Source organism: Rhinoraja longicauda, chromosome 3 (genome assembly GCF_053455715.1).
Source record: "Rhinoraja longicauda isolate Sanriku21f chromosome 3, sRhiLon1.1, whole genome shotgun sequence".
Taxonomy (NCBI): Eukaryota; Metazoa; Chordata; class Chondrichthyes; order Rajiformes; family Arhynchobatidae; genus Rhinoraja; species Rhinoraja longicauda.
The window spans coordinates 90,794,340-90,818,537 of NC_135955.1; the positions used below are offsets into that span (position 1 = coordinate 90,794,340).

At 53.2% G+C, this 24,198-nt stretch overlaps 2 protein-coding genes across 2 annotated transcripts in view; one reads left to right on the plus strand and one right to left on the minus strand.

Moving 5' to 3' along the window:
- The window catches only part of LOC144592271 (transmembrane protease serine 9-like), a 91,450-nt gene extending 88,749 nt beyond the window's left edge, over positions 1–2,701 (plus strand). The window contains exon 18 of the mRNA XM_078396800.1: positions 2,540–2,701. Within this exon, the coding sequence (XP_078252926.1) occupies positions 2,540–2,701 (162 nt within the window). The remainder of the gene's footprint in view (positions 1–2,539) is intronic.
- Positions 2,702–14,794: 12,093 nt separating this feature from the next.
- LOC144592272 (proteolipid protein DM beta-like) overlaps positions 14,795–24,198 on the minus strand; it is a gene marked incomplete at its 5' end in the record, with an annotated part of 23,260 nt that continues 13,856 nt past the window's right edge. The window contains one exon of the mRNA XM_078396801.1: positions 14,795–20,029. Coding sequence (XP_078252927.1) covers positions 19,877–20,029 — 153 coding nt within the window. The remainder of the gene's footprint in view (positions 20,030–24,198) is intronic.

Below are 24,198 nucleotides of genomic sequence, written 5' to 3' on the forward strand. Positions count from 1 at the left end.
ATCACCCCATCACCCCATCACTCCACCGCCCCATCACCCCATCACCCCACCGCCCCATCACCCCATCACCCCATCACTCCACCACCCCATCACTCCATCACCCCATCACCCCATCACCCCATCACTCCACCACCCCATCACCCCATCACTCCATCACCCCATCACCCCATCACTCCACCGCCCCATCACCCCATCACCCCATCACTCCACCACCCCATCACCCCATCACCCCATCACTCCACCACCCCATCACCCCATCACCCCATCACTCCACCACCCCATCACTCCACCGCCCCATCACCCCATCACCCCACCGCCCCATCACCCCATCACCCCATCACTCCACCACCCCATCACTCCATCACTCCATCACCCCATCACCCCATCACCCCATCACCCCATCACCCCATCACTCCACCACCCCACCACCCCATCACTCCATCACCCCATCACCCCATCACCCCATCACCCCATCACTCCATCACTATGAAGGATGTGGAGGCTTTGGAGAGGGGGCAGAGGAGGTTTACCCGAATGCTGCCTGGATTAGAGGGTTCCAGCTACAGGGGGAGGTTGGATTAGAGGGTTGCAGTTACAGGGGGAGGTTGGATTAGAGGGTTCCAGCTACAGGGGGAGGTTGGATTAGAGGGTTCCAGCTACAGGGGGAGGGTGGATTAGAGGGTTCCAGCTACAGGGGAAGGTTGGATTAGAGGGTTCCAGCTACAGGGGGAGGTTGGATTAGAGGGTTCCAGCTACAGGGGGAGGGTGGATTAGAGGGTTCCAGCTACAGGGGAAGGTTGGATTAGAGGGTTGCAGTTACAGGGGGAGGTTGGATTAGAGGGTTCCAGCTACAGGGGGAGGGTGGATTAGAGGGTTGCAGTTACAGGGGGAGGGTGGATTAGAGGGTTCCAGTTACAGGGGGAGGTTGGATTAGAGGGTTCCAGCTACAGGGGGAGGTTGGATTAGAGGGTTCCAGCTACAGGGGGAGGTTGGATTAGAGGGTTCCAGCTACAGGGGGAGGGTGGATTAGAGGGTTCCAGCTACAGGGGAAGGTTGGATTAGAGGGTTCCAGCTACAGGGGGAGGTTGGATTAGAGGGTTCCAGCTACAGGGGGAGGGTGGATTAGAGGGTTCCAGCTACAGGGGAAGGTTGGATTAGAGGGTTGCAGTTACAGGGGGAGGTTGGATTAGAGGGTTCCAGCTACAGGGGGAGGGTGGATTAGAGGGTTGCAGTTACAGGGGGAGGGTGGATTAGAGGGTTGCAGTTACAGGGGGAGGTTGGATTAGAGGGTTCCAGCTACAGGGGGAGGGTGGATTAGAGGGTTGCAGTTACAGGGGGAGGTTGGATTAGAGGGTTCCAGCTACAGGGGGAGTGTGGATTAGAGGGTTCCAGTTACCAGAGGGAGGGTGCAGGGTAGGTTCACCAGAACGCTCCCTGATGAGAGGGTATTTGCTACCGAGAGAGGTTGGACAGACGTGGGTTGTTTTCTCTGGAGGTTTAGAAGTTGTGGGGAGACCTGAGAGAAGTATATACAATGATGAGAGTCACAGATAGGGTAGACAGTCAGAACCTTTTCCGAGATTGGAATAATAAAATACTTGAGGACATAGGGTTAAGGTGAGATGGGCAAAGTGTAAAGGAGATGTGGGGGGCAAGTGTTTTACACAGAGGGGGGTGGGGGTGGGTGCCTGTAACGCACTGCCAGGGGTGGGGGTGGAGGAGGTATGGTTGTGGTGTTGAGGAGGCCTTTATGTGGGCACATGGACATGTGGGGAATGGGGGGGATATGGATCACATGCAGATGGATAATGGTCTTGGCATCATGTTGGGCACGGACATTGTGGGCCTCACCCGCGCCTGCCCCTCACCCACCTGCCCCTCACCTACCTGCCCCTCACCCACCTGCCCCTCACCCACCTGCCCCTCACCCACCTGCCCCTCACCCATCTGCCCCTCACCCACCTGCCCCTCACCCATCTGCCCCTCACCTACCTGCCCCTCACCCACCTGCCCCTCACCTACCTGCCCCTCACCCACCTGCCCCTCACCTACCTGCCCCTCACCCACCTGCCCCTCACCCACCTGCCCCTCACCCACCTGCCCCTCACCTACCTGCCCCTCACCCATCTGCCCCTCACCTACCTGCCCCTCACCCACCTGCCCCTCACCCACCTGCCCCTCACCCACCTGCCCCTCACCCACCTGCCCCTCACCCACCTGCCCCTCACCCCGTGACCGTGTCTGCCCCTCACCCACCTGCCCCTCACCCACCTGCCCCTCACCTACCTGCCCCTCACCCACCTGCCCCTCACCCACCTGCCCCTCACCTACCTGCCCCTCACCCATCTGCCCCTCACCTACCTGCCCCTCACCCACCTGCCCCTCACCCACCTGCCCCTCACCCACCTGCCCCTCACCCACCTGCCCCTCACCCACCTGCCCCTCACCCCGTGACCGTGTCTGCCCCTCACCCACCTGCCCCTCACCCACCTGCCCCTCACCTACCTGCCCCTCACACGTTTGCCTTGCGTTGCCACAGGGGGACTCCGGGGGGCCGTTGTCCTGCAGGGAGTCGGCAGGATCCTGGTTCCTGGCGGGAATCGTCAGCTTTGGCAACGGATGTGCTCTGCCCGACTTCCCCGGGGTGTACACGCGTGTGACAGCCGTGCGTCAGTGGGTGCAGCAACAGACCGGAGTGTGATCCAGCCAGAGCCTCGCCCTGATGCCTCCCTCACCCCCACCCTGGGGTGTTCCTCCCCCACCCTGGGGTGTTCCTCCCCCACCCTGGGGTCTCCCTCACCCCCACCCTGGGGTGTTCCTCCCCCACCCTAGGGTGTTCCTCACCCACCCTGGGTGCAGCAACAGACCGGGATGTGATCCAGCCAGCCCCTCATCCTGAGGTCTGCTCCACCCTCTATCTCTGGATCTGTCATTTTCACACCTTACCCTTCCACACACCTCTGGAACCCCACTCCCCTGAGTCTGAAGAAGGTCTCGACCCAAAACGTCACCAATCCATGTTCTCCAGAGATGCTGCCTGACCCGCTGAGTTACTCCAGCGTTTTGTGTCTACCATTAACATTGGAGTCTGACCGTCAGTGTAAGCTCATTACTTACACCTACAATGTTATTGTTTTCTTTGTTGCACAACTGATGTGAAATTTCAAACTAGTATAAGGTCGTTTTCACATCAATCTTGGTTCTAAAGTAATATTTAACAATCAAGTGACGATGAAAGTATGATGTAACAATTATGCTTGCCCCTCCTGCCGTGTAAAGCTCGTGATCAGATGTGAACTGTAAATTATGTTTTGCAATGATTATTCCATGTAATATAGATTTTAATTTAACAGAATAAAACCAAGTTGGATTTTTATATCAAAGTTGTAGCTGCGCATTATTGCTAATGTTGCCTCATTAGAGTCAGTGACATACAGAGTGGAAACAGGCCCTTCGGCCCAAATCGTGCACGCCAACCAACATGCCCCATCTACACTAGTCCCACCTGCCCACACCGACCAACATGCCCCATCTACACTAGTCCCACCTGCCCACACCGACCAACATGCCCCATCTACACTAGTCCCACCTGCCCACTTTTGGCCCATATCCCTCCAAACAATACAATACAATACAATACAATATATCTTTATTGTCATTGTACCCAGGGGTACAACGAGATTGGGAATGCGCCTCCCATACGATGTCCGATCCAAGTGCCATTTAAATGCAGTTACACCACCAGCCTCGACTACCCCCTCAGGCAGCTCGTTCCATGTCCCCACCACCCTCGATGTGAAAACGTTGTCCTTCGGGTTCCTATTAAATCTTTCCATTCTACTTGTTACATCCTCAAAAAAGTCCAGAAGATTAGTCAATCATGATTTCCCCTTCAGCTGCGGCTTGCCTGCAGTCCGTTGTCTTGTGTGTTTTTTGTTGTTTTTGTCTTAATTGTAGTTTAAATATGATGTAGTGTTTGCGGTTGTGTGTTATGTGGGGGGGGGTGGGAACTGTAACACGGTCTCTCCCGAGCGGAGACCCGACCTTTGTTTCTGTGTCGTGTCTCCGTTCCCGCTGCGGCCTACCACCGGCCTACAGCGGCCTACCACCGGCCTACAGCGGCCTACCACCGGCCTACAGCGGCCTACCACCGGCCTAACTCCGGCCTACTGCGGCATACCACCGGCCATGCATCTGGGGCTGGCGGGCTCCACCTACCACCGGCCTACTGCGGCCTACCACCGGCCTACTGCGGCCTACCACCGGCCTACTGCGGCCTACCACCGGCCTACTGCGGCCTACCACCGGCCTACTGCGGCCTACCACCGGCCTACAGCGGCCTACCACCGGCCTACAGCGGCATACCACCGGCCATGCATCTGGGGCTGGCGGGCTCCACCTACCACCGGCCTACTGCGGCCTACCACCGGCCTACTGCGGCCTACCACCGGCCTAACTCCGGCCTACTGCGGCCTACCACCGGCCATGCACCTGGAGCTGGCGGGCTCCACCTACCACCGGCCATGCACCTGGGGCTGGCGGGCTCCACCTACCACCGGCCTACTGCGGCCTACCACCGGCCATGCACCTGGGGCTGGCGGGCTCCACCTACCACCGGCCTACTGCGGCCTACCACCGGCCATGCACCTGGGGCTGGCGGGCTCCACCTACCACCGGCCTACTGCGGCCTACCACCGGCCATGCACCTGGGGCTGGTGGGCTCCACCTCCCACCGGCCATGCACCTGGGGCTGGAGGGCTCCACCTACCACCGGCCTACTGCGGCCTACCACCGGCCATGCACCTGGGGCTGGTGGGCTCCACCTACAACCGGCCATGCACCTGGAGCAGGTGGGCTCCACCTACCACCAGCCATGCACCTGGGGCTGGCGGGCTCCGGCTGGGACCACCTGGGCTCTGGTTCGCAGAGCCCGTGGCCCGGACTCACCACCTGCGGCGCTGGCTGCCTGCGGATGCTGCGGGAGCGGCTGCGATTCGTCTCCGGGGGCTTTGGCCGCGGGCCGCGTGGACGTCGGAAGCCTCAAGTCCCTGGGTGGGGGCCGACATCGAGAGCTCCGACAGCGGCAGCGTCTTCGCCCACCCCGAATCGCGGGGCTTGGGTCGGCTCGCCACGGACCTTTCACCGACCGGCGCCGCCTGAAATAGGCCGCGGGATCTTCTGCGCCCGGCGGGGGCTTCTATGTCGGGAGCCAAGACCGCCCCGACGTGGCAACTTCAACAGCCTGGCCGCGGGAGAAGACGGCAGGGGAAGAGAAAGAGACATTGTGGCCTTCCATCACAGTGAGGAGGGACTGGAGGAGACTCACTGTGATGGATGTTTCTTTTGTTTGGTGTTAGTTTATCATTGTATGTGTTATTGCATTTTTATTGATTATTCTTATTGGTCTTATTGTTGAACTGTGGGTAATTTTTCATTTCACTCCACAGTTATGTGTATGTTTCAAATAAATAACTATTGACTATTGACTAAATCCATGCTGACTTTGACCGATCCTGTGAGTTTAAACCTTTGTCTTCTGATTCTAGATTCTCCTACCCTGTTGTCTTTCCAGCTTAGCAACATCTTTCCTACCACAGGATGATCAAAACTGCACACAATCTTCCAAACACGGCCTCACCAACGTCTTGCACAACAGGAACATAACGTCCCAGCTTCCATACTCCACGCTTTGACTGATGAAAGCCCATCTATCTGTGACACCACTTTAAAGAAACTATGTACCTAGACTCCTCGATCCCTTTGCTCTACAACACTCTCCAGATTCCTGCCATTCACTGTGTACCTGTACTCCTCGATCCCTTTGCTCTACAACACTCCCCAGAGCCCTGTCACTCACTGTGTACCTATACTCCTCGATCCCTCTGTCCTACAACACTCCCCAGAGTCCTGCCTTTCCCTGTGAAGGTCCTGCCCTGGATTGACGTCCCAAAGTGCAACACCTTGCACTTATCTGCATTAAACTCCATTCACCCTTCCTCAGCCCACCTGCCCAATCCATCAAGATCCTGCTGTATTTTCTGATAACCATTTTTACTGACCACGCATTTACAACACCACGCGTTTTAGTGTCGTCTGCAAACTTACTTAATATGCCATGTATGTTCTCATCCAAATCAACCACAAACAATAACGGGCCCAGCACTGAACCCTGAGGCACACCACTATTCACAGGCCTCCAGTCCGAGAAGCAACCTTCCACCATCACCTTATAGACCTCTATCAAGTCTCCCCTCAACCTCCAACGTTCCAGAGAAAGCAATCCAAGTCTACCCCACCTCTCCGTGGAGCTGAAAGCTTCTCATCCAGGCAGCTTTCTGTCAACCTCCTCTCCAAAGCCTCTTTCCCATGTTGGGGCAACTAGACGTGTACACATCTATATACTAAAACTCTCGTTTGTTTGTTTGTTTGTTCCTGAACTTGAGCCAAAACGGTGCACGATAGCGCGACAATTGTAGGCCCACCTTACTCACCATCGCCCCTTTGGTGCTAATGGAACAAGTTTCATTGAAATCGGTGTTATATTTTAAAAGTTATTCACATTTTAAAGTTTAAAACTATCTCCTAGGGAGGTAGAGGGGAGGAGGGGGGTGGAGGGAGGGAGGGTGGAGGGAGGGAGAAGGAAGGGGAGGGAGAAGGGAGGTAGGGGGTGGAGGGAGAGGGGAGGAAGGGGTGGAGGAAGGGAGGGTGGAGGGAGGGAGGGTGGAGGGAGGGAGAAGGAAGGGGAGGGAGAAGGAAGGAAGGGGGTGGAGGGGGAGGGAGGGAGGGAAGGGGAGGAGGAGGATAAGGGGGGTTGAGGGGATGGAGTGGGGGGGATGTGGGAGGGGAGGGGAAGGGGGAAGGGGAAGGGGGAAGGGGGAGGAGGAGGGGGAGGGGGGAGGGGGATGTGGGAGGGGAGGGGGGAAGGGGGAGGAGGAGGGGGAGGCTATCCTTAAGAGCTCTAACTAGTTCTCTCTTGAATGCATTCAGAGAATTGGCCTCCACTGCCTTCTGAGGCAGAGAATTCCACAGATTTACAATCTGCCCACTCACACAACCTGTCCAAGTCACCCTGCAGCCTCATAGCATCTTCCTCACAGTTCACACTACCACCCAGCTTTGTATCATCTGCAAATTTGCTAATGGTACTTTTAATCCCTTCATCCAAGTCATTAATGTATATTGTAAATAGCTGCGGTCCCAGCACCGAGCCTTGCGGTACCCCACTAGTTACTGCCTGCCATTCTGAAAGGGACCCATTTATCCCCACTATTTGCTTTCTGTCTGCCAACCAATTTTCTATCCATGTCAGTACCCTACCTCCAATACCATGTGCTCTAGTTTTGCCCACTAATCTCCTACGTGGAACCTTGTCAAAGGCTTTCTGAAAGTCGAGGTACACCACATCCACCGACTCTCCCCGGTCAATTTTCCTAGTTACATCCTCAAAGAATTCCAGAAGATTAGTCAAGCATGATTTCCCCTTCGTAAATCCATGCTGACTCGGCACGATCCTGTTACTACTATCCAAATGCTCCGCAATTTCATCTTTTGTAATTGACTCCAGCATCTTCCCCACCATTGATGTCAGACTAACTGGTTTATAATTTCCCGTTTTCTCTCTCCCTCCTTTCTTAAAAAGTGGGATAACATTAGCTACCCCCCAATCCACAGGAACTGATCCTGAATCTATAGAACATTGGAAAATAATCACCAATGCATCCACAATTTCTAGCGCCACCTCCTTAAGTACCCTGGGATGCAGACCATCAGGCCGTGGGGATTTATCAGCCTTGAGTCCCATCAGTCTACCCAACACCATTACCTGCCTAATGTGGATTTCCTTCAGTTCCTCCGTCACCCTAGGATCTCTGCCCACTAGAACATCTGGGAGATTGTTTGTATCCTCCTTAGTGAAGACAGATCCAAAGTACTGGTTCAACTCGTCTTCCATTTCCTTGTTCCCCATAATAAATTCCCCTGCTTCTGTCTTCAAGGGACCCACATTTGCCTTGACTATTTTTTTTCTCTTTACATACCTTAAGAACCTTTTACTATCCTCCTTTATATTATTGGCTAGTTTACCCTCGTACCTCATCTTTTCTCCCCGTATTGCCTTTTTAGTTAACTTCTGTTGCTCTTTAAAAGAGTCCCAATCCTCTGGCTTCCCACTCTACTTTGCTATGTTATACATCTTCTCTTTTATTTTTATGCTGTCCTTGACTTCCCTTGTCAGCCACGGGTGCCTCTTACTCCCCTTAGAATCTTTCCTCCTCTTTGGGATAAATTGATCCTGCAACCTCTGCATTATTCCCAGGAATACCTGCCATTGCTGTTCCACCGTCTTCCCTGCTAGGGCCTCCTTCCACTCATTTTTGGCCAGCTCCTGCCTCATGCCTCTATAATCCCCTTTGCTATACTGTAATAATAATAATAATAATAATATTCATTTATTGTCATTGCAACGAGTACAACGAAATTAAAAAATAGCCAATCCTGACGGTGCGTACAAACATATATGCAATAAATGCAAAAACAAATAAATGCATAAATACAATTAAATACAATTATATTAAGTACATGATTTTTTAACGGTGTTGCCTAGTGCAAAGGTAGTGTTCAGTTCTCGTATGGCCCTGGGGTAAAAACTGTTCTTAAGTCTGTTTGTTCGGGATTTGATCGACCCGAAACGTCGACCAGAGGGCAGATGAACAAACAGACGGTGGCCGGGGTGGGATGGATCTTTTATTATTTTGCCTGCTCTACTGAGGCAGCGTAGGCTGAACAGGTGCTCCAGGGAGGGCAGTGAGCAGCCGATGATCTTCTGGGCCGTCGTGATGACCCTCTGAAGGGCCTTCCTGTCCTTTTCTGAGCAGCTGGCATACCATGTGGTTATACAGTATGCCAGCACACTCTCGATGGAGCAGCGATAGAAGGACAACATGAGCTTCTCCTGCAGGTTGGTTTTCCTGAGGATCCTCAGGAAGTGGAGTCTCTGCTGTGCCTTCTTTACTGTGGTGATGGTGTTGGTAGACCAGGTAAGATCCTCTGCGATGTGCGTACCCAGGAACCTGAAAGCTGGTACCCTTTCCACACAGACCCCATTGATGTAGAGTGGGTCGTAATCTACACTGGTTTTTCTAAAGTCAATTATAAGTTCCTATGTTTTAGAGGAGTTCAGGACCAGATTGTTCCTGAACTCCTCCAAAACAAAGGAACTTATAATTGACTTTAGAAAAACCAGTGTAGATTACGACCCACTCTACATCAATGGGGTCTGTGTGGAAAGGGTACCAGCTGACACTGACACTTCCAATTTTCCCTTCTCCCTCTCAATTTGTAGAGTAAAGCTTATCATATTGTGATCACTGCCTCCTAATGGCTCTTTTACCTCGAGTCCCCTTATCAGATCAGGTTCATTACACAACACTAAATCCAGAATTGCCTTCTCCCTGGTCGGCTCCAGTACAAGCTGTTCTAAGAATCCATCTCGGTCATGCTGGTCCTGTTTGTAAAGTTATTCCTATTCCAGATTCTGACAGCAGGCGGCGGTCAAAGCCTATTTTGGGAAAACTAAGCTCTCAGTCCCCACTCCAACCACAAAGTATTACCTGAATGGTGAACGATTAGGAGAAGGGGAGATGCAACGTGACCTGGGTGTCATGGTGCACCAGTCATTGAAAGCAAGCATGCAGGTGCAGCAGGCAGTGAAGAAAGCGAATGGTATGTTGGCATTCATAGCAAGAGGATTTGAGTTTAGGAGCAGGGAGGTTCTACTGCAGTTGTACAGGGCCTTGGTGAGACCGCACCTGGAGTATTGTGTGCAGTTTTGGGCTCCTAATCTGAGGAAAGACATTCTTGCCTTAGAGGGAGTACAGAGAAGGTTCACCAGATTGATCCCTGGGATGGCGGGACTTTCATATGAAGAAAGACTGGATAGACTAGGCTTATACTCGCTGGAATTTAGAAGACTGAGGGGGGATCTTATAGAAACATATAAAATTCTTAAGGGGTTGGAGAGGCTAGATGCCGGAAGATTGTTCCCGATGTTGGGGGAGTCCAGAACCAGGGGTCACAGCTTAAGGATAAGGGGGAAGTCTTTTAGGACCGAGATGAGAAAACATTTCTTCACACAGAGAGTGGTGAGTCTGTGGAATTCTCTGCCACAGAAGGTAGTTGAGGCCAGTTCATTGGCTATATTTAAGAGGGAGTTAGATTTGGCCCTTTTTGCTAAAGGGATCAGGGGGTATGGAGAGAAGGCAGGTACAGGCTACTGAGCTGGATGATCAGCCATGATCATATTGAATGGCGGTGCAGGCTCGAAGGGCCGAATGGCCGAATGGCCTACTCCTGCACCTATTTTCTATGTTTCTATGTTTCTATGTTTCCAAAGCCAAACTCCACGATATGATCAAAGCCACACAGTCATACAGCACGAACACAGGCCCTTCAGCCCAATATGTCCATGCCGACCAACATGCTCCAACCACAGTGGTCCCACCCTCCCGTATTTGACCCATATCCCTCTAAACCTTTCCTGTCCATGTACCTGTCCAAGTGACTTAAATGTTGTCATAGTCCCTGCCTCAACTACCTCTTCTGGCAGCTCGTTCCATACACCCACCACCTTCTATGTGAATAAGTTCAGGTTCCTAGTAAATCTTTCTCCTCTCACCTTGAACTTATTACCTCTGGTTCTTGATTCCCCTACTCTGGGTAAAAGATTCCTTTAGGCATTCAGCCTATCTATTCAACCCATAATTTTACACACCACTATAAGTCCACCCCTCATCCTCCTGCGCTCCAAGGAATGAAGTCCTCGCCTGCTCACTCTCTCCCTCTAACTCAGGCACTCATGGGGACACTACCCACTTCCAAGGTCCTTCCTTGGAGAAGACGTTTCCCCTAAGATCTTTGGGACGTGCTGGGTTCTGCTTTGCCACTGCTTCCTGCGTGTTGACCACGGTGAAAGGACCACCAGGTCCAGGAGCTGCAGATGTCACGGGCAAAGAGACCGCGATGGACACTCATGACAGTGATGTGTTGCTTCACTTCTCTCTCGTGTGCAATGAAATACAGGAGACAGTGAGAAACCTGTGTGTGACCCTGTCTGATTACACTATACATGAGGACAGTTACTGAGAAAGAGCAAGTTAAAAAAAAGTGCAATGAGGTAGGTTGGAAGATCAGGACTGCACCCTAGCTTATGGTCGTCTGGTACAGCAGGGACGAAGCTGTTCCTCAATCTGGTTGTTTATACTTTTGTATCTTTTGGGAAAGGGGGGAGGAGGGAACGACTGATGTGTAAAAGGTATTTGACAATGTTGGCAGCGTGGTGTAGATGGAGTCGATGGTGGGGAGTGTGGTGTGTGTGATGGGATGGGCTACATCTACAATGGTGGGGAGTGTGGTGTGTGTGATGGACTGGGCTACATCTACAATGGTGGGGAGTGTGGTGTGTGTGATGGGCTGGGCTACATCTACAATGGTGGGGAGTGTGGTGTGTGTGATGGGCTGCTACATCTACAATGGTGGGGAGTGTGGTGTGTGTGATGCACTGGGCTACATCTACAATGGTGGGGAGTGTGGTGTGTGTGATGCACTGGGCTACATCTACAATGGTGGGGAGTGTGGTGTGTGTGATGGGCTGCTACATCTACAATGATTTCACCATTGTTCGTGATTCGGCCCACTGCAGTGGTGGCAACTTCAAACTTGCAAGTGGAATTGAGGTGAATGTGGCCACTGAGTGGTGAGTATTTGGGGAGTATAGTCAGGGACTGAGAACGCATCCTTGCGGGGCACTGGTGGTGAGAGTTATTGTGGAGGATGTATCTCTGAGGTCCAGAGGATCACGGTGTATCATCCAGTGGCGCCATGGAGTTGTGGCAAACCTACCTGCCCAGGGCTATGGCCAGATAAGTCCCACAACCTGGCTGGGTCTACCCTTGGTAATTGGTGGCTGCAACAACACACCCAGTGTTGACTTACCCGGGTAAACCACCCAGATAAGTCCCACAACCTGGCTGGGTCTACCCTTGGTAATTGACAGAGGCAAGAGAGCAGATTGCAGGAGCATTCAGAAAGATCTTTGCATCTTCTCTAACCACAGGCGTGGTCCCAGACTGGAGAATAGCCAGTGTTGTTCGTTTGTTTAAGACGGGAAGTGGAGTATCCAGGGAATTAGAGGAGGGTGAGGCTCAGGTCAGTGGTAGGGGAGCTACTGGTGAGGCTTATTCAGGATAAGATTTACTCCCATTTGGAAGAGAGTGGATTAATTATGAACATTAATTATGACTCTGTACACAGATTGTTAAGGGATTGGACACACTAGAGACAGGAAACATGTTCCCAATGTTGGGGGAGTCCAGAACCAGGGGCCACAGTTTGAGAATAAGGGGTAGGCCATTTAGAACGGAGATGAGGAAAAACCTTTTCAGTCAGAGAGTTGTAAATCTGTGGAATTCTCTGCCTCAGAAGGCAGTGGAGGCCAATTCTCTGGATGCATTCAAGAGAGAGCTAGATAGAGCTCTTAAGGATAGCGGAGTCAGGGGGTATGGGGAGAAGGCAGGAACGGGGTACTGATTGTGGATGATCAGTCATCTGAGTTTAATCTCAGCAAGAGAGAGGTGTTGCACTTTGGAAAGTTGAAGGGCCAATAATTATTGGCATGACCCTTAACAGCAGTGATATACAGAGAGATCGGGATCCAGGTCCATAATCCCTAAAAGTGGCACCGTTGTGACGTGGTACACAGTCAGGCAGCCTGGCAGTGTGGGAACAGATACAACTGGAACCGACTTTGCAAAGGAACCTCTGTCAAAGGGTCCCTGATTACCTTTCCCTCTCTACAGATAATGCCAGACCCTCCGCCTGCTCCCTACAGCCCCTGTGCTTTGTTGGGGAGCTGTTGATAGAGGTTGTGTTCCAGATAGAATGGCCAGCGGTAAATGGAAAGGAGAATCAGTCATAGAGAGTCACAGAGTGATACAGTGTTGAAACAGGGCCCTTCATAGAGTCACAGAGTGATACAGTGTGGAAACAGGCTCTTCATAGAGTCACAGAGTGATACAGTGTTGAAACAGGGCCCTTCATAGAGTCACAGAGTGATACAGTGTGGAAACAGGCTCTTCATAGAGTCACAGAGTGATACAGTGTGGAAACAGGCCCTTCATAGAGTCACAGAGTGATACAGTGTTGAAACAGGGCCCTTCATAGAGTCACAGAGTGATACAGTGTGGAAACAGGGCCCTTCATAGAGTCACAGAGTGATACAGTGTGGAAACAGGCCCTTCGGCCCAACTTGCCCACACCGACCAACAATGTCCCGTCTACACTAGTCCCACCTGCCTGCATTTGGTCCATATCCCTCCAAACCTGTCCTATCCATGTACCTGTCCAAATGTCTTAAACGTTGGGATAGTCCTAGCCTCAACTACCTCCTCTGGCAGCTCGTTCCATTCACCCACCACCCTTTGTGTGAAAAAGTTACCCCTCAGATTCCTATTAAATCTTTTCCCCTTCACCTTGAACCCATGTCCTCTGGTCCTCGATTCCCCTACTCTGGGCAAGAGACACTGCATCTCCCCGATCAATTCCTCTCATGATTTTATACATCTCTATAAGATCACAGTCAATGAAGAAGCAGGCAATATAAGAAAATAACTGCAGATGCTGGTACAAATCGATTTATTCACAAAATGCTGGAGTAACTCAGCAGGTCAGGCAGCATCTCGGGAGAGAAGGAATGGGTGACGTTTCGGGTCGAGACCCTTCTTCAGACTGATGTCGGGGGTGGGACAAAGGAAGGATATAGGTGAGACAGGAAGATAGAGGGAGATCTGGGAAGGAGGAGGGGAAGGGAGGGACAGAGGAGCTATCTGAAGTTGGAGAAGTCGACGTTCATACCACCGGGCCGCAAACTGCCCAGGCGAAATATGAGGTGCTGCTCCTCCAATTTCCGGCGGGCCTCACTATGGCACTGGAGGAGGCCCATGACAGAGAGGTCAGACTGGGAATGGGAGGGGGAGTTGAAGTGCTGGGCCACCGGGAGATCAGTGGCGTTAATGCGGACCGAGCGCAGGTGTTCAGCGAAGCGATCGCCGAGCCTGCGCTTGGTTTCGCCGATATAGATGAGTTGACACCTAGAGCAGCGGATGCAATAGATGAGGTTGGAGGAGGTGCAGGTGAACCTCTGTCTCACCTGGAAAGAATGTTTGGGTCCTTTGATGGAGTTGAGGGGGGAGGTAAAGGGACAGGTGTTGCATCTCGTGCGGTTGCAAGGGAAAGTGCCCGGGGTTAGGGTGGTTTGGGTAGGAAGGGACGAGTGGACCAGGGAGTTGCGGAGGGAACGGTCTCTGCGGAATGCAGAGAGGGGAGGGGATGGGAAGATATGGCCAGTGGTGGGGTCCTGTTGTAGGTGACGGAAATGTTGGTGGATGATATGTTGGATCCGCTGGCTGGTGGGGTGGAAGGTGAGAACGAGGGGGATCCTGTCCTTGTTGCGAGTGGGGGGATGGGGAGCAAGAGCGGAGCTGCGGGATGTAGAAGAGACCCTAGTGAGAGCCTCATCTATAATGGAGGAGGGGAAGCCCCGTTTTCTGAAAAACGAGGACATCTCGGAAGCCCTAGTCTGAAACACCTCATCCCGGGCACAGATGCGGCGTAGACGGAGGAATTGGGAGTAGGGGATAGACTTTTTGCAGGGGACCGGGTGGGAAGAAGTGTAGTCCAGATAGCTGTGCGAGTCGGTGGGCTTGTAAGAAGCAGGCAAAGTCTCCCCAAAGGAACAAGTACACAAATTTATTTTTCTTTATTAAATTGCAAGCATTTTCTTCCTACAATCAAAAGAAAAGAAGCCACTGTCGAGCTGTTGGCACATTCAAGTACAAAAACAGATGAATTATACAGCCTGCTACAAGCATTCTGTGTGAAAGTACAAAGTGTAGGACCAGAAGCCAATATAGTATAATTACTGAATACAAGACATCATATCCCAATCAAAGACGTTGATTAAATCGACACAACCTATCGATATTGCACAAAAGTAATCAAACACTACATTAAAGTGTACTAGTAGAGTGGCGGCTTAATATAGCTGTGTAGTTGGTCTCCACAGTAAGACAGCCCAATGCTCAAAGAAACGCCATCTACTCTCAAAAACTATCCCAATACCTACAGTATAATCATGCGTCCATTAACAGCTATGTCAAAGTTCTTATCTAATACATAAAACGCTTAAAAATCACCAAATGTTGCGTGACAGTTACAGTATAAAGCAGGTCTCAATTCCCTTATCTTCATTAGAAATGCACTCACAATAGGAAATAGATCACCAATAGGTCCACAATAGGTCCACAAACCGGACCCAAAGAAAAACAGACCAGGGTTAAACATCCAAAGAACATCACTGGAGATCTTGGTCAGGCGATGGATGGGGTTGAGGAGACACTGCATACAGACAGAGGCGTCACGGGGCAATACAGAATAAACCCAACACAACCAGTGCAGTTCTGTATGGGAGGAACACTCTCAACCACTCTCACAGTACAAGTTTCACAGGTAGCTTTCCATTTCTCCCTTGTCTAAATATATAACACCAACTTTTGCCATGGAGTGGCTTGAATCTGTTCACGACAACAGACTTTGTGCTGTTTCCCAAGTGTGTCTGGGGGGGGGAGGGGGAGGGGGGGGAGGGGGTGGGGGGGGGAGGGAGGGAGGGAGGGGAGGGAGGGGGGGAAGGAGGAGGGGGGGAGTCCAAACTTTACTTGGTTCATTTAATGTGGCAACGTCTCCGTCCGAACCTTCCCACCAACGGTTCGTGACAGCACCTAGAGTCAAACTTCTCCACTGACAGAAACTCCTTTCAGCCGCTGAAGGGTTCACCAGCTTGGCTGGTTAATCTGAAGCAGATATTTGTTATCAGAACGGAAATGCAAGGTAAAAGCCCCAGCGATCCGGCCTGCCCGCATACCTACCACTGTGTGCCAGTGTTGGAGGAACGTTCCCACAAAGTGCCACTGTTAGTAAAAGGCTCTGAACAAATGGAATGTGCAAGTGTATCTAACAGTGATCAGCTCCTATCAAACGGTCAGCTCTGGCATCTGCTCAATGCTCCAGGTTCAAGGAGCATCTGTCAAACTCCAAGGGTCACGGGGAGAGACGGACATGACCAGGACGGGAACACGCCCTTCAGATAGGTCATTGTAGAAGGATGGATTGATCGTCATGCCAAGGTCATGTATGTGTTTGAACACGGAGCCCTGCATTGAGGCCCCTTCTTGGTTTGATGTTCACCCATTTCCACGTTTCCAGTTCATTAAACCAACCACTTGAAATTCTCATTGCCCAAAACAGAGAACAGGCAGGTGAATGGTTCAGGTGTGGACACTCCCGAACAAGCAGGTGTGATCACAACTCCTGAACAAACAGGTGTGAACACAACTCCTGAACAAACAGGTGTGAACACAACTCCTGAACAAACAGGTGTGAACACAACTCGTGAACATGCAGGTGTGAACACAACTCGTGAACATGCAGGTGAGTGTTTGTGGTGTGGACACTCCACTGAGACCCAGGTAAGGACTTTCTCCATTCAGGAGCCGGGAGTGAAGCAACGTCCCGGAGGGTGAAGAGGATGAGGAACAAAGAGCCGTCTGTTCCCGCCCCTCAGGTGGTCTGTTCCTTTCCCACCAGGTGGTCTGTTCCCACCCCTCAGGTGGTCTGTTCCTGTCCCACAAGGTGGTCTGTTCCCACCCCTCAGGTGGTCTGTTCCTTTCCCACCAGGTGGTCTGTTCCTGTCCCACCAGGTGGTCTGTTCCCGCCCCTCAGGTGGTCTGTTCCCGCCCCACCAGGTGGTCTGCTCCCGTCCCACCAGGTGGTCTGTTCCTGTCCCACCAGGTGGTCTGTTCCCGCCCCTCAGGTGGTCTGTTCCCGCCCCACCAGGTGGTCTGCTCCCGCCCCTCAGGTGGTCTGTTCCCGCCCCTCAGGTGGTCTGTTCCTGTCCCACCAGGTGGTCTGTTCCTGTCCCACCAGGTGGTCTGTTCCCACCCCCTCAGGTGGTCTGTTCCCGCCCCTCAGGTGGTCTGTTCCTGTCCCACCAGGTGGTCTGTTCCTGTCCCACCAGGTGGTCTGTTCCTGTCCCACCAGGTGGTCTGTTCCCGCCCCTCAGGTGGTCTGTTCCCGCCCCTCAGGTGGTCTGTTCCTGTCCCACCAGGTGGTCTGTTTCTGTCCCCCCAGGTGGTCTGTTCCTGTCCCACCAGGTGGTCTGTTCCTGTCCCCTCAGGTGGTCTGTTCCCGCCCCTCAGGTGGTCTGTTCCCGCCCCACCAGGTGGTCTGTTCCTGCCCCACCAGGTGGTCTGTTCCTGTCCCACCAGGTGGTCTGTTCCTGTCCCCTCAGGTGGTCTGTTCCCGCCCCTAAGGTGGTCTGTTCCCGCCCCTCAGGTGGTCTGTTCCTGTCCCCTCAGGTGGTCTGTTCCTGTCCCACCAGGTGGTCTGTTCCTGTCCCACCAGGTGGTCTGTTCCCGCCCCACCAGGTGGTCTGTTCCCACCCCTCAGGTGCGGGCTGTGAGAAGCACTTCCCCCCATCCCGGGGTCTCTCGGTGATGGAGTAAGGTCCTACACTGGCTGTCATGCTATCAGGAAAACAACTAAAGTCATAATCACGAGGATTGAAGATCAATATTGAACTGTTTGATCAATGAGCCTATCAATAATTAAATCATATGCCAAAACTATCTGGGATGAACATGATTATTGGGCTCAGGAGTTTATCAGCACAGGTATCTCTGGCATATATTAAACGGTGGTGAGTCTGTGGGATTCATTGCCACAGAAGGCAGTGAAGGGCAAGTCAATGGATTTGTCTAAGGACGAGACAGTTAGATTCTTGATTAGTACGGGTGTCAGGGGTTACGGGGAGAAGGCAGGAGAATGGGGTTGAGAGGGAAACATAGATCAGCCATGATTGAATGAGGATTTGAGTATAGGAGTAAAGAGGTCCTTCTGCAGTTGTACAGGGCCCTGGTGAGACCACATCTGGAGTATTGTGTGCAGTTTTGGGGTCCCAATTTGCAGAAGTACATCCTTGCTATTGAGGCAGTGCAGCATAGGTTCACCAGGTTAATCCCTGGGATGGCGGGACTGTCATATGAGGAAAGATTGGAAAGACTGGGCTTGTATTCACTGGAATCTAGAAGGATGAGAGGGGATCTTATAGAAACGTATAAAATTATAAAAGGACTGGACAAGCTAGATGCAGGAAAAATGTTCCCAATGTTGGGGGAGTCCAGAACCAGGGGCCACAGTCTTAGAATAAAGGGGAGGCCATTTAAAACTGAGAAGAGAAAAAACTTTCTCACTCAGAGAGTTGTGAATTTGTGGAATTCTCTGCCATAGAGGGCAGTGGAGGAAAACTCACTGGATGGATTTAATAGATAGAGCTCTAGGGGCTAGTGGAATCAAGGGATATGGGGAGAAGGCAGGCATGGGTTACTGATTGTGGATGATCAGCCATGATCACAATGAGTGGCCGTGCTGGCTCGAAGGGCTGAATGGCCTCCTCCTGCACCTATTGTCTATGTTTCTAGTAGAATCGATGGGCTGAACGGCCTAATTCTGCTCCTCTGATTTATGCGTTTATGATATCTTGGAAAAACACTGGCAACGGTGTTGGTTTTAATACGGCCACAGGCACCAGGATCCAGTGGGAGTGTGTAACAGCACTGGTCAACTGCTGGGACCCATCGGCACTGGTCAACTGCTGGGACCCATCGGCACTGGTCAACTGATGGAACCCATCGGCACTGGTCAACTGATGGGACCCATCGGCACTGGTCAACTGATGGGACCCATCGGCACTGGTCAACTGATGGGACCCATCGGCACTGGTCAACTGATGGGAACCATCGGCACTGGTCAACTGATGGGAACCAGAACCTGGGTCTGATGTCCTCTCCCCAGGGTGACCACATCCACTAAAGCCAGGGTGACCGCGTCCAGGCAGTGACCACGCCCACTAAAGCCGGGCAAGAAAAGTTGGCAGTGCCACTTCTCCTTGGAGAATCGAAAACAAATGACAAATGCTGACAGCTCCGTAAACGAGGCGGCTGAGGGCAGGGGGGCAGGGGAGAGGGGAGGGGGGAGAGGGGAGGGGGGGGAGAGGGGAGGGGGGGGAGAGGGGAGGGGGGGGGGGAGAGTGAGACCACTGGACAAACCATGGCTGCCCATCACTGACCGCTGCTGGGTCACTCGAGGTGCAGGGGACAGGCGGAGACGGTGAGGAGGGGGCGAGGGGGGAGTGAGGAGGGTGGGGTGAGGGGGGAGTGAGGAGGGGGAGGGGGGTGAGGGGGGTGAGGAGGGGGAGCTGGGGTGAGGGGGTGAAGAGGGTGAGGGGGTGAGAGGGTGAGGGGGGAGTGAGGTGGGAGTGAGGGTGAGTGAGGGGGGTGAGAGGGGGAGAGGAGGGGGGTAAGAGGGGGTGAGGAGGGGCGGGGGTGAGGAGGGATCGAGGGGGGAATAAGGAGGGTGGGGTGAGGAGGGGAGGGGGGGAGAGACCACTGGACAAACCACGGCTGCCCATCACTGACCGCTACTGGGTCACTCGAGGTGCAGGAGACAGGCGGAGACTGAGGGGGCGAGGGGGGGTGATGGGGCGAGGGGGGGTGAGGGGGGAGTGAGGAGGGGAGTGAGAGAGCAATGGTCAGTGGGGCTGGGACACAGAGGCAGTGGTCAGTGGGGTGACGGGCAGTGGGGGGGTGGGTATGGAGGGTCAGTAGTCAGTGGGGTGGTGGGGGTGGGGCACACAGAGGCAGTGGGGTGGGGGCTGGTGGGGGTGGGTAAGGAGGGGCAGTGAGTCGGCAGTGGGCAGTGGGCAGTGGGCCGTCTATGTGTAGGCGTTTAGCCGCTCCTTGGAGCGGGTGGAGTGGATGTCGTGAAGCTCCTGCTCCTCCTTGGACTTGATGTCCTCGTACTTCTGCATCCGGCACGCGTCCTTCACATACGCCCAGTTAGCCGACAATACCATCAGGTAGTGCACCTGTGGGAGAGAAGGCAGTGGTCACCACAGACCCACACACTGACCCCCCCCACACACACTGACACACACACACACACACACACACACACACACACACACACACACACACACACACACACACACACACACACACACACACATTGACCCACACACACACACACACACACACATTGACCCACACACACTGACCCCCACACACACACACACACACACACACACACACACACACACACACACACACACACACACTGACCCACACACATTCATGGTGGTGGACGAGTGGTGTGTAGGGGGATGGATGTTGTCTGCATGGATTTCTGTGAGGCTTTTGATAAGGTCCCTCATTGCAGGCAGATGCAGATTATGGTGCATGAGGTTGAGGATGACTTGGTCATGTGGGTTCACAACTGGCCTATTTGTGGAAGACAGAGGGTTGTGGTGAAAGGAAGATATTCAGGCTGGGCGTCTGTGACCAGTGGCATTCACTGTCTACAACTTCTCCAATCTTGGTGTCATCAGCAAACCTACTCACCAATCCGTCTACATTTATGCCTAGATAGACTATTAAGGATAGCGGTCAGGGGATATGGGGAGAAGGCAGGAACGGGGTACTGATTGTGAATGATCAGCCATGATCACATTGATTGGCGGTGCTGGCTCGAAGGGCCGAATGGCCTCCTCCTGCACCTATTGTCTATTGTCTATCATTTATATATATATATATACATCACAACAGCAGCGGTCCCAGCACAGATCCCCACGGAATGCCACTGGTCACAGATCTCCAGCCTGAATATCTTCCTCTGTCTTCTATGAATAAACCAGTTAGAGTCACAGAGTCATAGAGAGATACAATGTGGAAACACTTGCCCAACACTTGCCCAACGGCCCAACTTGCCCACACCGGCCAACAATGTCCCAGCTACCCTAGTCCACCTGCCTGCGTTTGGTCCATATCCCTCTAAACCTGTTCTATCCATGTACCTGTCTAAAGGCTTCCTAAACAGTTCTGAATTCACACGACCAAGTGTCAAATATGACCGGGTGTCAGGGGTTACGGGGAGAAGGCAGGAGAGGGAGAGATAGAAAAGACACGATGATAAAGAAAAGGGGCCATTGTGAGCTGTGGGCTAGGAGACAATGAGTTACAGACAGCAAGACTCCACAAGAGGATACAACTGGACAATAATTCTATCGCCTCTGCTACAACGGGGCTTTGCTGCAGCTTTTGCGGAGAGAAGATTCTCAGTCCCATCATGGCAGGTTCACTCTGGGCATTACTCACGTTAGCGAGTTATTGTAGGCAGGTGGCTTCACTTGTTCACTGAGTATTTTCAAAACAAATTGCAGAACCACGTAGCATTAAGTTGGATGAAGATATCTGAAGCGGACATCAGCTGTCATGGTGTGTAGACACCACTCATGCCAACTAACCACCACGCACCACTCATTATTGGCTCAGACACCTGGTGGTGTGGGTCTACAGGTGCCCACCCTGATTACCTGTGCCTGTACAGGTGCCCACCCTGATTACCTGTGTCTGTACAGGTGCCCACCCTGGTTACCTGTGCCTGTACAGGTGCCCACCCTGGTTACCTGTGTCTGTACAGGTGCCCACCCTGGTTACCTGTGCCTGTACAGGTGCATTGGCCTCGTTACCTGTGCATGTACAGGTGCCCCGCCCTGGTTACCTGTGCCTGTACAGGTGCCCACGCTGGTTACCTGTGCCTGTATAGGTGCCCGTACCCTGGTTACCTGTGCATGGGGTGGGGGTGGGGGTGGGGGGCCTGGAACGCACTGCCAGGGGTGGTGGTGGAGGCAGATGCCATAGTGGTGTTTTTGGAAGCTTTTGGATAGAACATAGAACATAGAACATAGAACATAGAACATAGAACATAGAACATAGAACATAGAACAATAGGTGCAGGAATATGCCCTTTCGACCCCTCGAGCCGGCACCGCCATTCAATAAGATCAAGGCTGATCATCTAAAATCAGTGCCCCGTTCCTGCTTTCTCCCCATATCCCTTGATTCATTAGCCCCAAGAGCTCAATCTAACTCTCTCTTTCCCTTATCCATTTTACTTGTTACATCCTCAAACAATTCCAGAAGATTAGTCAAGCATGATTTCCCCTTCATAAATCCATGCTGACTTTGACCGATCCTGTCACTTCTTTCCAAATGCGCTGCTATGACATCTTTAATAATCGACTCCAGCATCTTCCCCACTACCGATGTAAGGCTAACTGGTCTATAATTCCCGTTTTCTCTCTCCCTCCTTTCTTTAAAAGTGGGGTTACATTGTCTACCCTCCAATCCACAGGAACTGATCCAGAGTCAAGAGAACATTGGAAAATGATCACCAATGCATCCACGATTTCCAGGGCCACCTCCTTGAGTACTCTGGGATGCAGACCATCGGGCCCTGGGGATTTATCTGCCTTTAGTCCCAACAGTTTACCTAACACCATTTCCTCCACTAATGTGGATTCCCTTCAGTTCCTCCCACCCACTAGATCCTCAGTCTCCTAGTATTTCGGGGAGATTGTTTGTGTCTTCCCTTGGTGAAGACAGAACCAAAGTACTCATTTAACTCTTCTGCCATTTCCCTGTTTCCCATTATAAATCCACCTGTCTCTAATTGTAAGGGACCTACATTCGTCTTCACTAATCTTTTCCTTTTCACATCTCATAGGCACAGGGACATGCAGGGAATGGGGGGACATGGATCATGTGTAGGCAGAGGAGATGAGTTTACCAGCATCATGTTCAGCACGGACATTGTGGCCGAAGGGCTGTTCCTGTGCTGTACTGTTCTATGTGTAATGAAGGAACTGCAGATGCTGGTTTAAACCAAAGATAGACACAAAATGCTGGAGTAACTTAGGCGGGACAGGCAGCATCTCTGGAGAGAAGGAATGGGTGACGTTTCAGGTCTGAAAAAGGGTCTCGACCCGAAACGTCACCCATTCCTCTCTCCAAAGATGTTGCCTGACACGCTGAGTTACTCCAGCACTCTATGTCTATGTTCCATGTTCTGTGTCTATGTTCTATGTTGTATGTTGTGTGTTCTATGTTCTGTGTTCCGTGCTCTGTCCTGAGCTCCAAGCACCGTGAAGCATGTAGCCCGTGTGCTGCTGATGGAGCAGCATGTCGCGTGTTGGATCGGTCTGGGACAGACTGGTGCATGGGGTGGTGCCAACACCAACCCTCTCTCTGACCCCTGTCCACCCCCCCAGACCAGCGCACTGTCCACGCCCAACTCCCAACTCCCACCCTCCCTCCCTCCCCTCCCACCCTCCCACCCTCCCACCCTCCCCACCCTCCCACCTCCCCTCCCTCCCCTCCCACCCTCCCACCCTCCCCTCCCTCCCTCCCCTCCCTCCCTCCCTCCCTCACTCACTCACTCCACCCCTCCCACCCTCCCCTCCCACCCTCCACCCTCCCCTCACTCCCACCCCTCCCACCCTCCCCTCCCTCCCCTCCCACCCTCCCCTCCCTCCCCTCCCTCCCTCCCTCCCTCCCCTCCCTCCCCTCCCACCCTCCCACCCTCCCCTCCCTCCCTCCCTCCCTCCTCCCTCACTCACTCACTCCCACCCCTCCCACACTCCCCTCCCACCCTCCCTCCCCTCACTCCCACCCCTCCCACCCTCCCCTCCCACCCCCCTCCCTCCCCTCACTCCCACCCCTCCCACCCTCCCCTCCCACCCTCCCTCCCTCCCTCCCTCCCTCCCCTCCCACCCTCCCTCCCTCCCTCCTCCCTCCCCTCCCACCCTCCCACCCCTCCCACCCTCCCTCCCCTCCCACCCTCCCACCCTCCCTCCCTCCTCCCTCCCTCCCCTCCCTCCCTCCCACCCCTCCCTCCCTCCCACCCTCCCCTCACTCCCACCTCCCGCTCCCTCTGTCCTCCCCCTCCCTCCCTCCCACCCTCCCACCCTCCCCTCCCTCCCTCCCACCCTCCCTCCCACCCTCCCTCCCTCACTCCCACCCTCCCTCTCACTCCCACCCCTCCCACCCTCCCCTCCCTCCCTCCCTCCCTCCCACCCTCCCTCCCTTCCCTCCCACCCTCCTCTCCCTACCTCCCCTCCCTCCCTCCCTCCCTCACTCCACCCTCCCACCCTCCCCTCCCACCCTCCCTCCCCTCACTCCCACCCCTCCCTCCCTCCCA